General features: G+C 45.5%; 1 protein-coding gene and 1 pseudogene across 2 annotated transcripts in view; both read left to right on the top strand.

The window, feature by feature from the left end:
- The first annotated feature begins 531 nt into the window (after positions 1-531).
- LOC143955699 (uncharacterized) lies at positions 532-12,051 on the top strand (annotated as a pseudogene). The gene is made up of 5 exons (XR_013269809.1): positions 532-614; positions 4,820-5,109; positions 5,219-5,362; positions 6,153-6,294; positions 9,103-12,051. The product of XR_013269809.1 is annotated as an uncharacterized LOC143955699 (transcript).
- The window catches only part of LOC143955183 (uncharacterized), a 57,629-nt gene continuing 49,262 nt past the window's right edge, over positions 11,214-19,580 (top strand). The window contains exon 1 of the mRNA XM_077465274.1: positions 11,214-11,359. Within this exon, the coding sequence (XP_077321400.1) occupies positions 11,214-11,359 (146 nt within the window). The remainder of the gene's footprint in view (positions 11,360-19,580) is intronic.

The raw sequence follows: 19,580 nt of genomic DNA, 5'->3' as shown, positions 1-19,580 counted from the left end.
GAAGCAATTACACTGCTGCTGTGACTGCCTCCACAGTGGCAAGTATACTAATAGAGCTCCCTCTTTCCGAACGATCTGTCCGGGTTTCAGATGATTCAGAACCTGGACTGTCCGGGTGAATCCCGTACAGGTGGCAAGCCTACCCCACTGTCCCACACTATTATTATTATACATTTATATAGCTCTGACATATGCCGCAGTGCTGTACAGAGAACACTGAGCCAGTCACTGTAGTACTCTGACAAAAACTAGTTTGTTCCTCATCGAAACATCAAATCAAGTTTTACCAAACAGTGTTTACATTTCAAGCCTTGTGAGTACCACCTTATTTTTTTGAATGTTTTATATATATATATATATATATATATATATATATATATATATATTTTACACATACATACATTGAACTGGATGGACTCGTGTCTGTAACTGTACAAACATATGTGATCATAGTAGTCGGCCATATTTGTATTCAAGTGGATATCTCACAGAGACAGGAAGTGATGTAAGTTACAGACAGGAAGTGATGTAGGCACACAAGCAGGAAGTTGCGGGTGAGAGGCAAGTGGAGAGGAAGAAGAGAGGAGACATTGCTGGAACTGGCAGCAGAGGAGGTAATAGGATGTTATTTTATATTTACACCCAGTAACCCCGTCATGTCTGTCCTCTTCCTCAATAGTCACTGTGATGTCTGTTATGGTTTATAGACCAGATACATCCTAAATCTAGAACCATTTATCCAACTGTCCATCCAGTGCCTCTGGTTTATAGCCCAGATCAGTGGCGGCTGGTGGTTTGTTTTCTGGGGCGGCTGGCCGGTAGCACCTCCCCTGCCCGCCCGCTGTCTGCTGGTTGGTTCGGCACTCACCCCATCTAGGTGGTGGGCGGCTGGCAGCGGCTGCTACTTCCCCCTCTCCATCTCGGCGGCTTCCGCTATGTGTCTCCTCCCCTCCTCCTAGGTGTCCAATAGGATTGCCTGTCCTTTTAGTCAATCAAGTGATGGGTCTCAAGGCCCTCTTCCTGATTGGCTGGGAGGAGGTTCAGTGTTAAAAATAGTGAATATTCATTCACTATTGTAACACACTTGGGGTCGTTTGCATTCTCTGCACCCTGAGCCCACCCTATTTGAAAGCCTATCAGAGCCTCTGGCTCTAATTAGGTACTTCAGAAACCCCCCCCCCCCCCCCCTGTTGTATTTCATGCATCCTGCATAGAGGTCAAATGCATGGATAGGGGGCGGCGTCCGAGCGTCCTTAATGGACAGGCCACCTCTGGACCAGACACATCCTGAATATAGAACCATTTATCCAACAGTCCATCCAGAGCCTCTGGTTTTTAGACCGGATACATCCTTAATATAGGACCATTTATCCAACTGTCCATCCAGAGCCTCTGGTTTATAGACTGGATACATCCTAAATATAGAGCCATTTATCCAACTGTCCATCCAGAGCCTCTGGTTTATAGACCGGATACATCCTAAATATAGAACCATTTATCCAACTGTCCATCCAGAGCCTCTGGTTTATAGACCGGATACATCCTAAATATAGAGCCATTTATCCAACTGTCCATCCAGAGCCTCTGGTTTATAGACTGGATACATCCTAAATATAGAGCCATTTATCCAACTGTCCATCCAGAGCCTCTGCTCCGGTTTATAGACCGGATACATGAAATACTGTCTACATGTCTATGAGTTCTAATGACAAGTAAGGGCGCTATATTATCTGTCTACAGAGATCAGAGTCTTGTATGGATCACATCAGTGAGGATGGAAGAAGACTGAGAGGATAGAAAAATAGAATTCCAGCTAAAGCCCTACTAGTCTTAAAAGTGTTCCTTCCCATAAGCTGTGTCAAAATATGTCTGGTCGCATGATTCAGCTCCCCTGTGTCAGCAGTTGCAGGGGAGGAGAAGTACTGCAAACAATGTCTGCACCATGGCAGCTCATGGGTGATGGAATTACTCCTGGCTAAGGATGAGCTCCGGCGTGTTCACACAGCCCATGTGCAGAGCCCACCAGGAAGTCGGCGCTGCACTGCGCTAATCACAGGCAGTGAGACGTTTCCCGATGCTCGGCTGCAGAGATCAGGAAATTAATCACTGCCTGTGATTAGCACAGCACAGTGCCGACTTCCTGGCGGGCTCTGCACATGGGCTCCTCCTTACTCCTGGCTTTCAAAGCTGTTGTTGGACACTCTCCCCATTTCCTTGTATCACGTGACTTGGCCTGGAGCAAGCTGAAAATAGGAAAGTACATACATCTTTTGTACACAGGTGAGTTAGTACAGGTGTTAGGAGGGGGAAGTGAACATTTTTACACTAGTTAGGCTTTAGCTGGAATTCTAGCGTGCTGACTGAGGAGGTGAAGAGGATTCTGGGAGGTCACATGACATCACTCTTATCTCTATTGATAAAACACAGACCTGACCGGAGAGGTGAGGAGGATTCTGGGAGGTCACATGACATCACTCATCTCTATTAATAAAACACAGACCTGACCGGAGAGGTGAGGAGGATTCTGGGAGGTCACATGACATCACTTTCATCTCTATTAATAAAACACAGACCTGAGAGGTGAGGAGGATTCTGGGAGGTCACATGACATCACTCATCTCTATTAATAAAACACAGACCTGACCGGAGAGGTGAGGAGGATTCTGGGAGGTCACATGACATCACTCTTATCTCTATTAATAAAACACAGACCTGACCGGAGAGGTGAGGAGGATTCTGGGAGGTCACATGACATCACTCTTATCTCTATTAATAAAACACAGACCTGACCGGAGAGGCGAGGAGGATTCTAGGAGGTCACATGACATCGCTCTTATCTCTTAATAAAAAACAGACCTGACCGGAGAGGTGAGGAGGATTCTGGGAGGTCACGTGACATCACTCTTATCTCTATTAATAAAAAACAGATCTGACCGGAGAGGTGAGGGGGATTCTGGGAGGTCACATGACATCGCTATTATCTCTATTAATAAAACACAGACCTGACCGGAGAGGTGAGGAGGATTCTGGGAGGTCACATGACATCACTCTTATCTCTATTAATAAAACACAGACCTGACCGGAGAGGTGAGGAGGATTCTGGGAGGTCACATGACATCGCTCTTATCTCTATTAATAAAACACAGACCAGACCGGAGAGGTGAGGAGGATTCTGGGAGGTCACATGACATCACTCTTATCTCTATTAATAAAACACAGACCTGACCGGAGAGGCGAGGAGGATTCTAGGAGGTCACATGACATCGCTCTTATCTCTTAATAAAAACAGACCTGACCGGAGAGGTGAGGGGGATTCTGGGAGGTCACATGACATCACTCTTATCTCTATTAATAAAACACAGACCTGACCGGAGAGGTGAGGAGGATTCTGGGAGGTCACGTGACATCACTCTTATCTCTATTAATAAAACACAGACCTGACCGGAGAGGTGAGGAGGATTCTGGGAGGTCACATGACATCACTCTTATCTCTATTAATAAAACACAGACCTGACCGGAGAGGCGAGGAGGATTCTAGGAGGTCACATGACATCGCTCTTATCTATATTAATAAAACACAGACCTGACCAGAGAGGTGAGGAGGATTCTGGGAGGTCACATGACATCACTCTTATCTCTATTAATAAAACACAGACCTGACCGGAGAGGTGAGGAGGATTCTGGGAGGTCACATGACATCGCTCTTATCTCTATTAATAAAACACAGACCAGACCGGAGAGGTGAGGAGGATTCTGGGAGGTCACATGACATCACTCTTATCTCTTAATAAAAAACAGACCTGACCGGAGAGGTGAGGAGGATTCTGGGAGGTCACATGACATCACTCTTATCTCTATTAATAAAACACAGACCAGACCGGAGAGGTGAGGAGGATTCTGGGAGGTCACATGACATCACTCTTATCTCTATTAATAAAACACAGACCTGACCGGAGAGGCGAGGAGGATTCTAGGAGGTCACATGACATCACTCTTATCTCTATTAATTAAAAAACAGATCTGACCGGAGAGGTGAGGAGGATTCTGGGAGGTCACATGACATCGCTCTTATCTCTATTAATAAAAAACAGATCTGACCGGAGAGGTGAGGAGGATTCTGGGAGGTCACATGACATCGCTCTTATCTCTATTAATAAAAAACAGATCTGACCGGAGAGGTGAGGAGGATTCTGGGAGGGTTACATTGTTGCTGTTTTAATGTAGAGTTTTTCTCCGGTGAAGTTTGGTGGTCATTTAACCATTAGAGTGCCTTCACCTCATTCCCTGAAATTAAAGAGAAACAGGAGAAGATCCTGGAACTCACCAGCATGATAATTGATCTGCTGACAGATCAATTATCTGGTTAGCACTCTCGCCTAGCAGTAAGAAGGGTCGCTGGTTTGAATCCCAACCACAACACTACCTGCCTGGAGTTTGCATGTTCTCCCTGTGCCTGCGTGGGTTTCCTCCGGGTACTCTGGTTTCCTCCCACAATCCAAAGACATGCAGGTAGGTTAATTGGCTTCTGTCCAAAATTGGCCCTAGTATATGAATGGGATTGTGAGCTCCTTGAGGTGTGTGAGTGTGCAATGTTCAGGGATAGGGACAGTTGTAGACACTCACTCAGGTTGAACTGGATGGACTGGTGTCTTTATTCAACCTTACTAACTATGAAACTATGAGACAGGAGAGGTGATCGGTGCCGGGAATTCTGGGACATTATCCAGTAACAGACAAGGGATGTGTCTGGATGGTGACTGTATCATTGTGTGTGTCAGGTTCCTATAAGGTGTCAATATATCACTGTCTATTTTTTAAGGAAGAGTATTTAGAAGGACACAAGGATCTCTACAAGGACGTCATGATGGAGAATCAGCCGCCCCTCACATCACCGGGTAAGAGGAGACTTTATTGTAAAGGAGAGAGCAGTACGGAGGCTCCACCTAGATCCCCCATCATCTGATAAACACATAGAAACAATGTATTCAGTCAGTGTGTGTGTTTCCTACAGATGGATCCAGTAATGGGAACCCACCAGAGAGATGTCCCCGTCCTCTGTATTCCCGGGATTCCACACAGGAAGGTCACACCATCCCCCACCATCATCAGGTAGGTGGGACTGAACAACTAGAACAGAATTCTAAGCTATGGGAGGACATTTTTCTATTTAATCTCTTGTTACCTTTTACAAACCCGTTCTATCACATCTGCACTTTAGGGTGAAGAACTGAAATATATCAAAGTTGAGGTTAAAGTGGAAGAAGAAGAAGAGATGTTTGAAGATCAGTCTGTGGAGGAGGGAGATCCTCTGTATTCCCAGGATTCCACACGGGAAGATCACAAAATCCATCACCATCATCAGGTAGGTGGGGCTGATCATGTAGACCTAAATATGTATTCTAAGCTATGGGAGGACAGTCTTCTATGTAGTCTCTTGTTTTAATGCTTACTTCTACATCTGAAATGTGGCCTTTGCTTCCTGCACCCCCCATTCCACGTTTCTAGCTTCTTTGAGCACCCTACATTTTCACCCCCATTTTATTGTTTTTTTTTTTTCTTTAAAGCAATATACATTCCTTTCTTCTGTGAGTCTTAAGTCCAGTCACATGTCATCATAGGTCCTCTTCCTCCATGTGTTCCAACATGAAGGTGGGATGTATATTGAATGAGGTGGTGCTGTTCTTTGCTCCTGTAAGTCCAGGCCGGTGTGATGATGTGCCACTAGGGGACGGGTCTCTGGCTTCCTAGGCTCACAGAAAATGGGCAGTAAACCTGATTTGTCTCTGCTTCCGGTCACTAGCACCTGCAGGTCTTGTCCCTCCCCCAGCCTGTGACTGGACAGTGAAAGGAGAAGCAGCAGAATGATGAGCTTATCTCTCTGCTCTCTCCTACTATCTGCATGTCACTAGTTAGTGCTGCATTACAGCTGATTGGCTCCTTGTTCTGCTTCCCTCTCTCCCAGTCTGTTGTTGTGTACAGTTAACGCAAAAGCCTGATACTAGGTCACATTCGGGTACTTGCACTGCTTACACCTTTTTTTAAAAACGCATGAAATTTATATTTAAGGGAAAGCAGAGCTGCTGTTATTTGTGTATTTTATATCTGCCTGGAGTTCGGCTTTAATAGATGTTTTCTATTATTTTTGGGTTTAGGGTGACGAACGGACTATTATAAAATCTGAGGTTAAAGAGGAAGAAGTGGAGATGTGTGTGGTGGGTGATCAACCATTCACAGAGGAGGTCGGGTTGATTAAGAAAAGTGAACAGGAAGAAATGTCTCTACTTATCGATACAAGTATGTAACAGACACTATGGAGGAAACGGGTCACAGTCTCTTGTTAGATAATTATCAGACCTTCACATCATCCTGTAGGCAATTGCTAAAAGGTTAAATATGTGTTTGTTTAATAAAGGGTTAATGTGTGGTGTGTGGCGGGTTAATACTTGGTGCTGTGATGTGTCTTCCCCTGCACGTGTCACTTCCCGTTTCTGTGCCCTCCCCTGCATGTGTCACTTCCTGTTTCTGTGCATTTCCCCTGCATGTATCACTTCCTGCTTCTGTGCCTTTCCCCTGCATGTGTCACTTTCTGCGCCTTTCCCCTGCATGTGTCACTTCCTGCTTCTGTGCCTTTCCCCTGCATGTGTCACTTCCTGCTTCTGTGCCTTTCCCCTGCATGTGTCACTTCCTGCTTCTGTGACTTTCCAATGCATGTGTAACTTCCTGTTTCTGTGTCTTACCCTACATGTGTCACTTCCTGCTTCTGTGCCCTCCCCTGCATGTGTCACTTCCTGCTTCTGAAGTGATATATGTAGGAGGAGACCGGACCTCGGGGTCTACCCGTGTATGGGAGGTGATCAGTGAGGACGCTGTAAAAATGTGAACTGAACTGTACAGTGGAGTTTCCCCTTACAGGGGTCCCGGGATGGGTTTCCGAGGATCAGACTTTTGATGTTATTTACTGGGATGCAACTAAGCTATAAAAAGATATAGACAACGCCGTACAGCACAGCCAAATCCGAAACATTGTTATGAGAGAGAGAGTGGAAAGGCAATTGGTTAAAAGTAACCGTCTGTGTTACTTTGGAAGAGAATGTGCTTTACAGTTTATCTGGAGAACAAAATGTACAATACTCTCAACTCTGGAGGTTATGGAGTGAAGTGTGATAAGGAGGAGGAGCAACCAGTTAGGGAGAGGGAACAGTGGTGGCCGGTGATGAAGGTTCTGTAAGTGGGAACAGTTTGGCACTTGGCGAACTGTACTGGGTGGCTGGGCCCCCAACTTAGGGCCCACTGCAGAATAAAACCCTCCTACAGACCATGTAATATGAAGGAGAAGGGATCTCACCGCTCCAGGAGCACACACGCAGGCTGTAAACTGTCTCTTCGGCTGGGAAGCCACAGGTGCTGGTTATTACCACTAGCAACAGACGAAAAACAAGCTCTGGACTGCCGCACTCTTCAGAAAACCACTTTCTTTTATTGGAAAATCACATCACAGCTCAACAAACACAGCGAACAATGAAAAATTGCTGACGTTTCGCACTAACTGTAGTGCTTAATCATATATGATTAAGCACTACAGTGCGAAACGTCAGCAATTTTTCCTTGTTCGCTGGGTTTGTTGAGCTGTGATGTGATTTTCCAATAAAAGAAAGTGGTTTTCTGAAGAGTGCTGCAGTCCAGAGCTTGTTTTTCGTCTGTCTCCTCCTACAGACCATGTCTAGAACCACATCAGTAGGCTCTGAGGAAGAAGGTACTCTTTGAAACGCGTAAGCCAGTAGCGGTCCTGATGTCCTCCCCTCTGTCATCTGGAGACTGTTGGTTTCAGGACTGATTGCCATAAATAGGTGTCTTTTACAAGCAATACTTCTCCACACGTTTTGTGAGTATTTTTTATCTTGTTTTTATCAATAAATATATGTAATTGGGATAATGCACTAGGCTGGTGCGCCCTCTCTTTTTTTCTATCTTTTTTTTTTTTATGACTACTAGGATATCCCCTATCCTGGAGGGCAGCAAGGCCAGAGAAACTATCCCTTGAGTAGTAGATAGTTACATAGTAGGTGGGGTTGAAAAAAGACACAGGTCCATCAAGTCCAACCTATGTGTGTGATTATATGCCAGTATTACATTGTATATCCCTGTATGTTGCAGTCGTTCAGGTGCTCATCTAATAGCTTTTTGAAACTATTGTTGCCCCCCGCTGAGACCACCACATGTGGAAGGGAATTCCACATCCTTGCTGCACTTACAGTAAAGAACCCTCTACGTAATTAAAGGTTGAACCTCTTTTCTTCAAATTTTAATGAGTGGCCACGAGTCTTGTTAAACTCCCTTCTGCGAAAAAGTTTTATCCCTATTGTGGGGTCACCAGTCCGGTATTTATATATTGTGGGGTCACCAGTACGGTATTTGTAAATTGAAATCATATCCCCTCTCAAGCGTCTTTTCTCCAGAGCGAATAAGTTCAGAGCTCACAACCTTTCCTCATAACTAATATCCTCCAGACCCTTTATTAGCTTTGTTGCCCCTTCTTTGTACTCTCTCCATTTCCAGTACATCCTTCCTGAGGACTGGTGCCCAGAACTGGACAGCATACTCCAGGTGCGGCCGGACATCACACTAATGCGAAAGAGAGTTTGTTTACTGTTATCTGGAACCACAGGTGCGAGGCCTTCTGAAGTATGTGCAGTGGTTCCCCCTTTCGCCTTTGCGTTTGACATGGGGAAGTGTACAGTGCACAGTGTTGTGGTAAGCTGGTAGAGGACAATCAGTGCTCAGCACTATTTCCCTTAAAATCTCTCTGTAGCCAGTGCCAGGAGACTGTATGCGTCACTGGCAGGTGATAAGACGTAATATATTTGATGTGGGGCCTGAAGTCATTTAGCCTCCAGTCATGAGAGGGCACTGACGCACATATGAAGGTCTGACCCTCTGATGAGGCCATTCTAATGGCGTAACGTGTAAGGAGCAGAGCAGATGACATCACACAACTCTGGAAGGAAGTGAGTTATTGTGTGTCAGGAGCATGGCTGCACAAATATCTTAAAGTGGCCAGTTACTTGTGAAATACTAATTATGTTTTACTTTTCTTTCCCACAGATGGAAGTTATGCCATGAATTCCTCGGAGAAGTATCTTCTATTAACTGCTGATTGTAACCTAAAAGATAATGTCATCACACAGGATCCTCCAGGAGGAAATCCAAATACACAAAATATACATCACAGACCTTCCTGTCCGGAGACATCAATGGATCCCTCTGATCAGGGGGAATCTTCTCATCAATCACATACTATGATTGGAAATGTCCATGTAAGATCTCACACTGCAGATCCATCAACAGATCCTTCTAATCCCGAGGAAACTTCCTCACCCCATGAAGGTGACAATCTGTACCCATGTTCAGAGTGCGGGAAATGTTTCACTCATAAAGAATACCTGGCCAAACATCAGCGAATTCACACTGGTGAGCGTCCTTTTTCATGCGCAGAGTGCGGGAAATCTTTCACTATAAAAGGAAGCCTTGTTGCACACCAAAAAGTTCACACGGGGGAGCATTCATGTTTACAGTGTGGGAAATCTTTCGCTCAGAAAGGAAACCTTTTGCAACACCAGAGAATACACACGGGTGAGCGTCCTTATTCATGTTCAGAGTGCGGAAAATCTTTTGCTCAAAAAGGAAACCTTGCAAAACACCAGAGAATTCACACAGGTGAACGACCGTATTCATGTTCAGAGTGCGGGAAATCTTTCTCTAGAAAAGAGAACCTACATGAACACCAGAGGAAGTACAAGGGTGAGCGAAACTATTCATGTCCAGAGTGCGGGAAATCATTCTTTAAGAAAGATAATCTTGTTAAACACCAGAAAATCCACACGGGTGAGCGTCCCTATGCATGTTCAGAATGCGGGAAATCTTTCTTTAAGAAAAATAATCTTTTGAGGCATCAGAGATTTCACACGGGTGAGCGTCCTTATTCATGTTCAGAGTGCGAGAAAGCTTTCAGTCATAAAGGAGACCTTGTTATACATCAGAGAATTCACACGGGTGAGCGCCCTTTTTCGTGTTCGGAGTGTGGGAAAGGTTTCAGTCATAAAGGAGACTTTGTTAAACATCAGAGAACTCACACAGGTGAGCGTCCATATTCTTGTTCAGAGTGTGGGAAATCTTACACTCATAAAGGAGACCTTGTTAAACATCAGAGACTTCACTCAGGTGAACTTCCATATTCTTGTTCAGAGTGCGGGAAATCTTTCAGCCATAAAGGAGACCTTGGTAAACATCAGAGGACTCACACGGGTGAACGTACTTATTCATGTTAAGCGTGCGGGAAATCTTTGACTTATAAAGGCGTCTTTGATTAATACCAGAAAATTCACTCCAGTGAGCATCCTTATTTATGTTCAGACTGTGGGAAAACTTTCTCTAATGCCGCGTACACACGACCGGACTTTTCGACGGACAATCCGAGAGACTTTCAAACGAACTTGCTTCAAATCTTTCCAACGGACTCGAGTCCGGTCAGAAAATCCGCTCGTGTGTATGCTAGTCCGGACGGACTAAAACCGAAGCTAGGGCAGCTATTGGCTACTTGGCCACACACGATCACTCCAAAAGTCAGTCGGATTTGAACGTAATGATGTAGAATTAGGAAGTTCATAGCCAGTAGCCAATAGCTGCCCTAGTGTCGGTTTTAGTCAGTCCGGACTAGCAAACACACGAGCGGATTTTTCGACCGGACTCGAATCCGTTGGAAAGATTTGAAGCAGGTTTTATTTCTAGGTCCGCCGGACTTTTGGGAAGAAAAAGTCAGCTGGAGCCCACACACGATCGAATTGTCCGACGGATTCCAGTCTGCCAAACCAAGTCCATGGAACTCCAGTCCGCCGGACCAAGTCCGTGGAACTCCAGTCCGCCGGACCAAGTCCGTGGAACTCCAGTCCGCCGGACCAAGTCCGTGGAACTCCAGTCCGCCGGACCAAGTCCGTGGAACTCCAGTCCGCCGGACCAAGTCCGTCGAATTCCAGTCCGCCGGACCAAGTCCGTCGAATTCCAGTCCGCCGGACCAAGTCCGTTGAATTCCAGTCCGCCGGACCAAGTCCGTTGAATTCCAGTCCGCCGGACCAAGTCCGTCAAAGTCCGGTTGTGTGTACGCGGCATAAGAAGGAGAACCTGGATGATCACTAGTGAAAACTCAAAGGTGAGAATTCATGTTAAGAGTGCGGGAAATCTTTCACTACAAAGGGAAACCTTGTTATACATCAGATAACTCTGCGGAAAACCTTTCAATCAGAAAGAAACCCTTGTTACGCATCCCAGAAGACACACTGCACAGCATCTTTAATGGATCAAGACTGTGGGAAATGTTTTACAGATATAAGAAGTCTAATTATACATCGAAGGAAAAGGACCTGCTGATTCTTTTGACAAATGATGGTTTTTACTAGTTGAACTTCATTCACTGTACATATTTTGTTTATAAAGGGGTGCATCCTGGCAAAAGCGATTATTACGTTTTGAGGTAGAGATGGATGAGCCGAGTCTTCTCTTGGCTTCTTGTAGCTCTTGGAGACTCCAATGGTGGCACGTGCCTACTACAGTTTCTGCACCCCGCATTTTGGTAATCCCGTTTCTCTGTTTTTCCATTCTGCACAATTAAAAATAAAGACTTAAAAGTTATTGACTCGCAAAATAAATTATGGGGGTACACAAACCAGGGAAAAAAAATATTTAACTTCTTGAGCCACAGATTGTCCAAGGGGGGCAGATAGGCCAAGTTTTGTCCAGTGCCCATCACCATACATTGGGGGCATAGTGAAAATATATGCTTTTTTTCGGGTGGTGGTTTGATGGTTCTATCCATAAGGAATAAATTATACTAATACAGTCTTCATATGAACCAGTACTGAGCTACTCCGATACTCGTATAACTAGCCATGGAAACTGCCCATTATGTAGGTGACAAACAATTGTGACAATACAAGGACAATTGTATTAATATATGGCAATAGTAGCAATAAAAAAGGCAATAAAATGCAGTTACAATAACTGAAGCTCTGTCTGTCTTTTATTTCTGTGTTCTGCTGAAAGGCATCTATATGGATCTAACCTACTGAATTCAGAAAGAATCCCTTGTATTGGTAAAAAGTGAAGGGTCTTGAAGGACATGTGTGGAAGGACTTCCTTAAATTTGTGCTCATTGGAAAGAATGTTCCTTCCATTGGTGGTCAGCTTGGTAAAAGCACATTTATAGACCACTCTAAAGAATGCAGCAGTAAATACATTGGGAGGAGTTGGCAAGAAAATTTGCTGCAGGCAGTGCAGAGTGAGCTGTCAAAAAATGAATGTGGGTGAGATCTGTCGGAGAATGTAGTGTGGATGGTGGAGGAGAGCTGTCGGAGAATGTAGTGTGGATGGTGGAGGAGATCTGTCGGAGAATGTAGTGTGGATGGGGGAGGAGATCTATCGGAGAATGTAGTGTGGATGGTGGAGGAGATCTGTCGGAGAATGTAGTGTGGATGGCGGAGGAGATCTATCGGAGAATGTAGTGTGGATGGTGGAGGAGATCTGTCGGAGAATGTAGTGTGGATGGCGGAGGAGATCTATCGGAGAATGTAGTGTGGATGGTGGAGGAGTGCTGTCGGAGAATGTAGTGTGGATGGCGGAGGAGATCTGTCGGAGAATGTAGTGTGGATGGCGGAGGAGATCTATCGGAGAATGTAGTGTGGATGGTGGAGGAGTGCTGTCGGAGAATGTAGTGTGGATGGCGGAGGAGATCTATCGGAGAATGTAGTGTGGATGGTGGAGGAGTGCTGTCGGAGAATGTAGTGTGGATGGTGGGGGAGATCTGTCGGAGAATGTAGTGTGGATGCTGGAGGAGACCTGTCAGAGAATGTAGTGTGGATGGTGGAGGAGATCTGTCGGAGAATGTAGTGTGGATGGTGGAGGAGATCTGTCGGAGAATGTAGTGTGGATGGTGGAGGAGAGCTGTCGGAGAATGTAGTGTGGATGGTGGAGGAGATCTGTCGGAGAATGTAGTGTGGATGGTGGAGGAGATCTGTCGGAGAATGTAGTGTGGATGGTGGGAGGAGATCTGTCGGAGAATGTAGTGTGGATGGTGGAGAGCTGTCGGAGAATTTAGTGTGGATGGTGGAGGAGACCTGTCAGAGAATGTAGTGTGGATGGTGGAGGAGAGCTGTCGGAGAATGTAGTGTGGATGGTGGAGGAGACCTGTCAGAGAATGTAGTGTGGATGGTGGAGGAGATATGTCGGAGAATGTAGTGTGGATGGTGGAGGAGATCTGTCGGAGAATGTAGTGTGGATGGGGGAGGAGATCTGTCGGAGAATGTAGTGCGGATGATGGGAGGAGATCTGTCGGAGAATGTAGTGTGGATGGTGGAGGAGAGCTGTCGGAGAATGTAGTGTGGATGGTGGGGGATGGTGGAGGAGTCCTGTCAGAGAATGTAGTGTGGATGGTGGAGGAGAGCTGTCGGAGAATGTAGTGTGGATGGTGGGGGATGGTGGAGGAGACCTGTCAGAGAATGTAGTGTGGATGGTGGAGGAGATATGTTGTTAAATGTAGCGTGGATAGTGGAGGAGATCTGTCTGAGAATGTAGTGTAGCATGGGCACACACAAGATGTCACTTCTGGGAACTGTGTCCTCGGACCCTACCTTACTTGTTAGATCAGTGGTTCTCAACCCTGTCCTCAAATACCCCCAACAGGCCATGTTTGCAGGATTTCCTTTATCTTGCATTAGATCAGAGTCAATGGTTTGGTATTTTGGACAGCTATTTTATCTAAGAGAAATTCCCAAAACATGGCCTGTTGGGGGTACTTGAGGACAGGGTTGAGAATCACTGTGTTAGATCACACGAACATCAAACTCCTTTGACGTAACACGTAGGGTGGATTCCGATGACTTACAATACATAATTCCTTTTAATTTACCCTGCTGAAGTCTAAATATGACACAGAATAGCCACATATACAGTGCCCCCCCCTCCCCCCCAAAAGCAGTCACATACAGAGTCTCTGTCTATTTATAATGTATAGCGATTACCAGGAGAGGAGTAGTTTACTTTCAGCAGCGTTGTACTATTTTGGAGGCTGCAGTACTCACACTTTCAAGTAGCTGGTGATCTCTTCTCTACTGCATGGAAGACAGTAGTCGTGCAATTCATTTCATAACGAATCAAAATTCGGCCAAATTTTGCATCCGAATGTCCGAAGAAAAAAAATAGCGAATTTCAACTAATATGAAAGAAATTATAGCGAAAATAACAAATGAATTTGACATGATTCATTCATAAGTTAAAGGTCTAATGAAACAAAAGAGTAAATCTTAGGGCCGGTTCACACAAGTGCGACCTGTCAGGCGACAAATTACGCTCCATACATTGCAATGGAACCGTTCTAATAGGAACAACTCAAGTCGCTCCGACTTAGAAAAAGGTTCCTGTACTACTTTGGGGCGACTTCGGAGCGGCTTGCATTGACTTCTATGCAGAAGTCGTTTTGCAAGCCGCGCTGAAGTCGCGCTGTACGGTGCGGCATCAGAGTCGGACGACTTTGAAGACGCCCCGACCCCCTGTGTGAACTGGCACAGTCCAATCAGCTGATTCATTTTGTGCAGGAGGTTGGATTACTGGCAAAGTGCATTCCTGAGAACTGAATGAGAAGGGTGTTGTATTAACCACTTACAGACCGGACCATTTTGCTGGTCAAAGACCAGACCACTTTTTGCGATTCGGCACTGAGTCGCTTTAACTGACAATTGCGCGGTCGTGCGACGTGGCTCCCGAACAAAATTGACGTCCTTTTTTTCCCACAAATAGAGCTTTCTTTTGGTGGTATTCGATCACCTCTGCGGTTTTTATTTTTTGCGCTATAAACAAAAATAGAGCGACAATTTTGAAAAAAACACATTATTTTTTACTTTTTGTTATAATAAATATCCCCAAAAAATATATAAAAAAACATTTTTTTTCCCTCAGTTTAGGCCGATACGTATTCTTCTACATATTTTTGGTAAAAAAAAAAATCACAATAAGCGATTATTGATTGGTTTGCGCAAAAGTTATAGCGTTTACAAAATAGGGGATAGTTTTATGGCATTTTTATTAATAATTGTTTTTTTTACTAGTAATGGCAGCGATCAGCGATTTTTATTGTGACTGCGACATTATGGCGGACACATCGGACATTTTTGACACATTTTTGGGACCATTGTCATTTATACCGCAATCATTGCTATATAAATGCAGTGATTCCTGTGTAAATGACACTGGCAGTGAAGGGGTTAACCAGTGGGTGGCAGTGTAAGGGTTAAGTGTTCCTAGGGGTGTGTTACTAACTGTTGGGGGCTGGGCTTTCATTTAGCGAACGCTGATCTCTGCTCCAATCACATGGAGCAGAGATCAGCGTCACTAGTTGCTAGGCAGAATGGAGAAATGCTGTTTACAACGGCATTTCTTCATTCGGCCGCCCCGTGAGACGATCGCGGGTATGCCCACGGCGATCGAGTCCGCGGGTCCCGCGACCAGACTCACGGGGGTCCCGACCCAATGGCAGGGTGGCAAATTTAAAGGGACGTACAGGTACGCCCATTTGCCTGCCCGTGCCATTCTGCCGACGTACATCGGCGTGCGCTGGTCGGGAACTGGTTAAAGAAAAAAAGGAATTCAAAGAAAACCTATGGTCGGACTTTAACCACCTTCAGACCGGACCATTTTGCTGGTAAATGACCAGAGATCTTTTTACAACTTGGCACTGCGCTGCTTTAACTGGTAATTGCGCGGTCATGCAATGTTGTACCCAAACAAAATTTGCGTCCTTTTCTTCCCACAAATAGAGCTTTCTTTTGATGGTATTTGATTGCCTCTGCGATTTTTATTTTTTGCGATATAAACGTAAAAAGACCGCAAATTTTGAAAAAAAATGATATTTTCTACTTTTTGTTATTAGAAAAATCCAATAAACTCAATTTTAGTCATACATTTAGGCCAAAATGTATTCAGCCACATGTCTTTGGTAAAAAAAAAGTCAATAATTGTATATTTATTGGTTTGCGCAAAAGTTGTCACATCTACAAACTAAGGTACGTTTTCTGGAATTTACGCAGCTTTTAGTTTACGACTGCCTATCTCATTTCTTGAGGTGCTAAAATGGCAGGGCAGTACAAAACCCCCCCAAATGACCCCATTTTGGAAAGTAGACACCCTGAGGAAATTGATAAGTGGCATGTTGAGCCCATTGAATATTTTATTTTTTTGCCTCAAGCGATTGAATAATGACAAAAAAAAATTTTTTTTTTTTTTTTTACACAAAGTTGTCACTAAATGATATATTGCTCACACATGCTATGGGCATATGTGAAATGACACCCCAAAATAAATTCTGCTGCTTCTCCTGAGTATGGGGATACCACATATGTGGGACTTTTTGGGAGCCTAGCCGCGTACGGGGCCCCGAAAACCAAGCACCGCCTTCAGGCTTTCTAAGGGCGTAAATTTTTGATTTCACGCCTCACTACCTATTACAGTTTTGAAGGCCATAAAATGCCAAGATGGCACAAAACCCCCACAAATGACCCCATTTTAGAAAGTAGACACCCCAAGCTATTTGCTGAGAGGCATTTTGAGTCCATGGACTATTTTATATTTTGCCACAAGTTGCGGGAAAATTACAAACTTTAATTTTTTTTATTTTTTTTTCACAAAGTTGTCACTAAATGATATATTGCTCACACATGCTATGGGCATATGTGAAATGACACCCCAAAATAAATTCTGCTGCTTCTCCTGAGTACGGGGATACCACATATGTGGGACTTTTTGGGAGCCTAGCCACGTACGGGGCCCCGAAAGCCAAGAACCGCCTTCAGGTTTTCTAAGGGCGTAAATATTTGACTTCACTCCTCACTACCTATTACAGTTTTGAAGGCCATAAAATGCCAAGATGGCACAAAACCCCCACAAATGACCCCATTTTAGAAAGTAGACAACCCAAGCTATTTGCTGAGAGGCATGTTGAGTCCATGGAATATTTTATATTTTGCCACAAGTTGCGGGAAAATTACAAACTTTTTATTTTTTTTTTTTTTTTCACAAAGTTGTCACTAAATGATATATTGCTCACGCATGCCATGGGCATATGTGAAATGACACCCCAAAATAAATTCTGCTGCTTCTCCTGAGTACGGGGATACCACATATGTGGGACTTTTCGGGAGCCTAGCCGCGTACGGGGCCCCGAAAACCAAGCACCGCCTTCAGGCTTTCTAAGGGCGTTACAGTTTTGAAGGCCATAAAATGCCAAGATGGCACAAACCCCCCCCAAATGACCCCATTTTGGAAAGTAGACACCCCTAAATTTAGGGGTACACTAGTGAGACTAGGTAATAAATGGCGGGTGCCCTGAAACTATAAAAAAAATAACTAACCAATCAGCGTCACCTGTAACAGTTATATGGTGATCACTGGTGAAAGGGTTAACTAGGGGGCAATCAGGGGGCTTTATGCGGTAGTATATGGGGGTCCCTGGCGCTATAAAAAGCTGCGGCGAACCTAAATACCTACCTGCCTAACTAGCGTCACCTGTGACACTAATACAACGATCAGAAAAACGATCGCTTATTAGGCTGGGTTCACACTGGAGCGATGCGGGAACGCCACGAATCCGCGGCGGGTTCCCGCATCGCATGCCTCCCGGCGGCAGTTCACACTGCCCTATGCGAACTGCTGGGAGTGTCAGTGAAATGTTAATGACACCCCCAGATCAGTTCGCATATCGCAGTGCGATCTGCAAACTCGGATCGCATGGTGTGAACACCCATGCGATCCGATTCTGCTGCGGACCAAAAAAAGGGTCCCGTGCGAGTTTGCGGCGGGTGCGACACGAATTCAGCCATACTATCTGTATGGCTGAACTCGAATCGCACAGAGATCGGATGTGATTTGCACTGCAGTGCGGTGCGAATCACATCCGTTCTCATAAACCGCTGCAATGTGAACCCAGCCTTAGTGACACTGGCGACGGGGGGTGATCACGGGGTTAAACCTTTATTGGGGGGGTTAGGGGGGTACCTTAGAACTAAAGGGGGCTAACCCTAACTGCCCTAACAGTTATTACAGTCACAAATGACACCCGCCGGGTGATCAGGGGGTTAAATCTTTATTAGGTAATAAATGGCGGGTGCCCTGAAACTATAAAAAAATAACTAACCAACCAGCGTCACCTGTAACAGTTATATGGTGATCACTGGTGAAAGGGTTAACTAGGGGGCAATCAGGGGGCTTTATGCGGTAGTATATGGGGGTCCCTGGCGCTATAAAAAGCTGCAGCGAACCTAAATACCTACCTGCCTAACTAGCGTCACCTGTGACACTAATACAGCGATCAGAAAAATGATCGCTTATTAGGCTGGGTTCACACTGGAGCGATGCGGAAACGCCACGAATCCGCGGCGGGTTCCCGCATCGCATGCCTCCCGGCGGCAGTTCACACTGCCCTATGCGAACTGCTGGGAGTGTCAGTGAAATGTTACTGACACCCCCAGATCAGTTCGCATATCGCAGTGCGATCTGCAAACTCGGATCGCATGGTGTGAACACCCATGCGATCCGATTCTGCTGCGGGCCAAAAAAAGGGTCCCGTGCGAATTTGCGGCGGGTGCGGCGGGTGTGGCGGGTGCGGCGAATGGCTGAACTCGAATCGCACAGAGATCGGATGTGATTTGCACTGCAGTGCGGTGCGAATCACATTCGTTCTCATAAACCGCTGCAATGTGAACCCTGCCTTAGTGACACTGGCGACGGGGGGTGATCACGGGGTTAAACCTTTATTGGGGGGGTTAGGGGGGCACATTAGAACTAAAGGGGGCTAACCCTAACTGCCCTAACAGTTATTACAGTCACAAATGACACCAATGCAAAAAAAAAAAAAAAAAAAAAAAAAAAGCAATTGGTGTCACTGTGACTGGGGGGGCAGGGGTAATTGGGGGGTGATCGGGGGTAAAGGGGGGGTGTGAGTGTGCCTGGCATGTTCTACTGTGTAGTGTAGTGCTTGTGTAACTCACCGATGCTCTCTCCTCGGTGCCGGAACGAAAACTACCGACACGGAGGAGAGAATACATCACTTCCTCTCCTGTGTTTACATTACAGGAGAGGAAGTGATGTCACCGGACAATTTCATTCGCCGGGAGCGATCGCGAGGGGGTGGCCATGAATGAATGGCCGTCCCCTCGTCCGGGATCGCTCCCGAACGAATACCGACCGCCGCAGGCACCGGGCGGGGGCCCGATCGGGCCCCCGACCCGCGGGAGGCAAGGGACGTACATGTAAGCCCTTATGCCTGCCCGTGCCATTCTGCCGACGTACATCGGCGTGCGGCGGTCGGCAAGTGGTTAAAGGCACAACAAACACTGGGAGTACAAACAATTACTTAATATTTATTAGAAAAAATACATAAAGTATACCGACCAAAGACATGAAAGAAATAATAAAAATCACATATACAGATAAAAATCTATACATGATGTGAGCCCTAATGCGTCTACGCGTTTCGTTGTACACTT

This window comes from Lithobates pipiens, unplaced genomic scaffold (assembly GCF_037356315.1).
Source record: "Lithobates pipiens isolate NorthernLeopardFrog02 unplaced genomic scaffold, aLitPip1_a1.2 Scaffold_35, whole genome shotgun sequence".
Taxonomy (NCBI): Eukaryota; Metazoa; Chordata; class Amphibia; order Anura; family Ranidae; genus Lithobates; species Lithobates pipiens.
The sequence above is the reverse complement of the archived record's forward strand: the minus strand, read 5'-3'. Positions and strand labels throughout refer to the sequence as shown.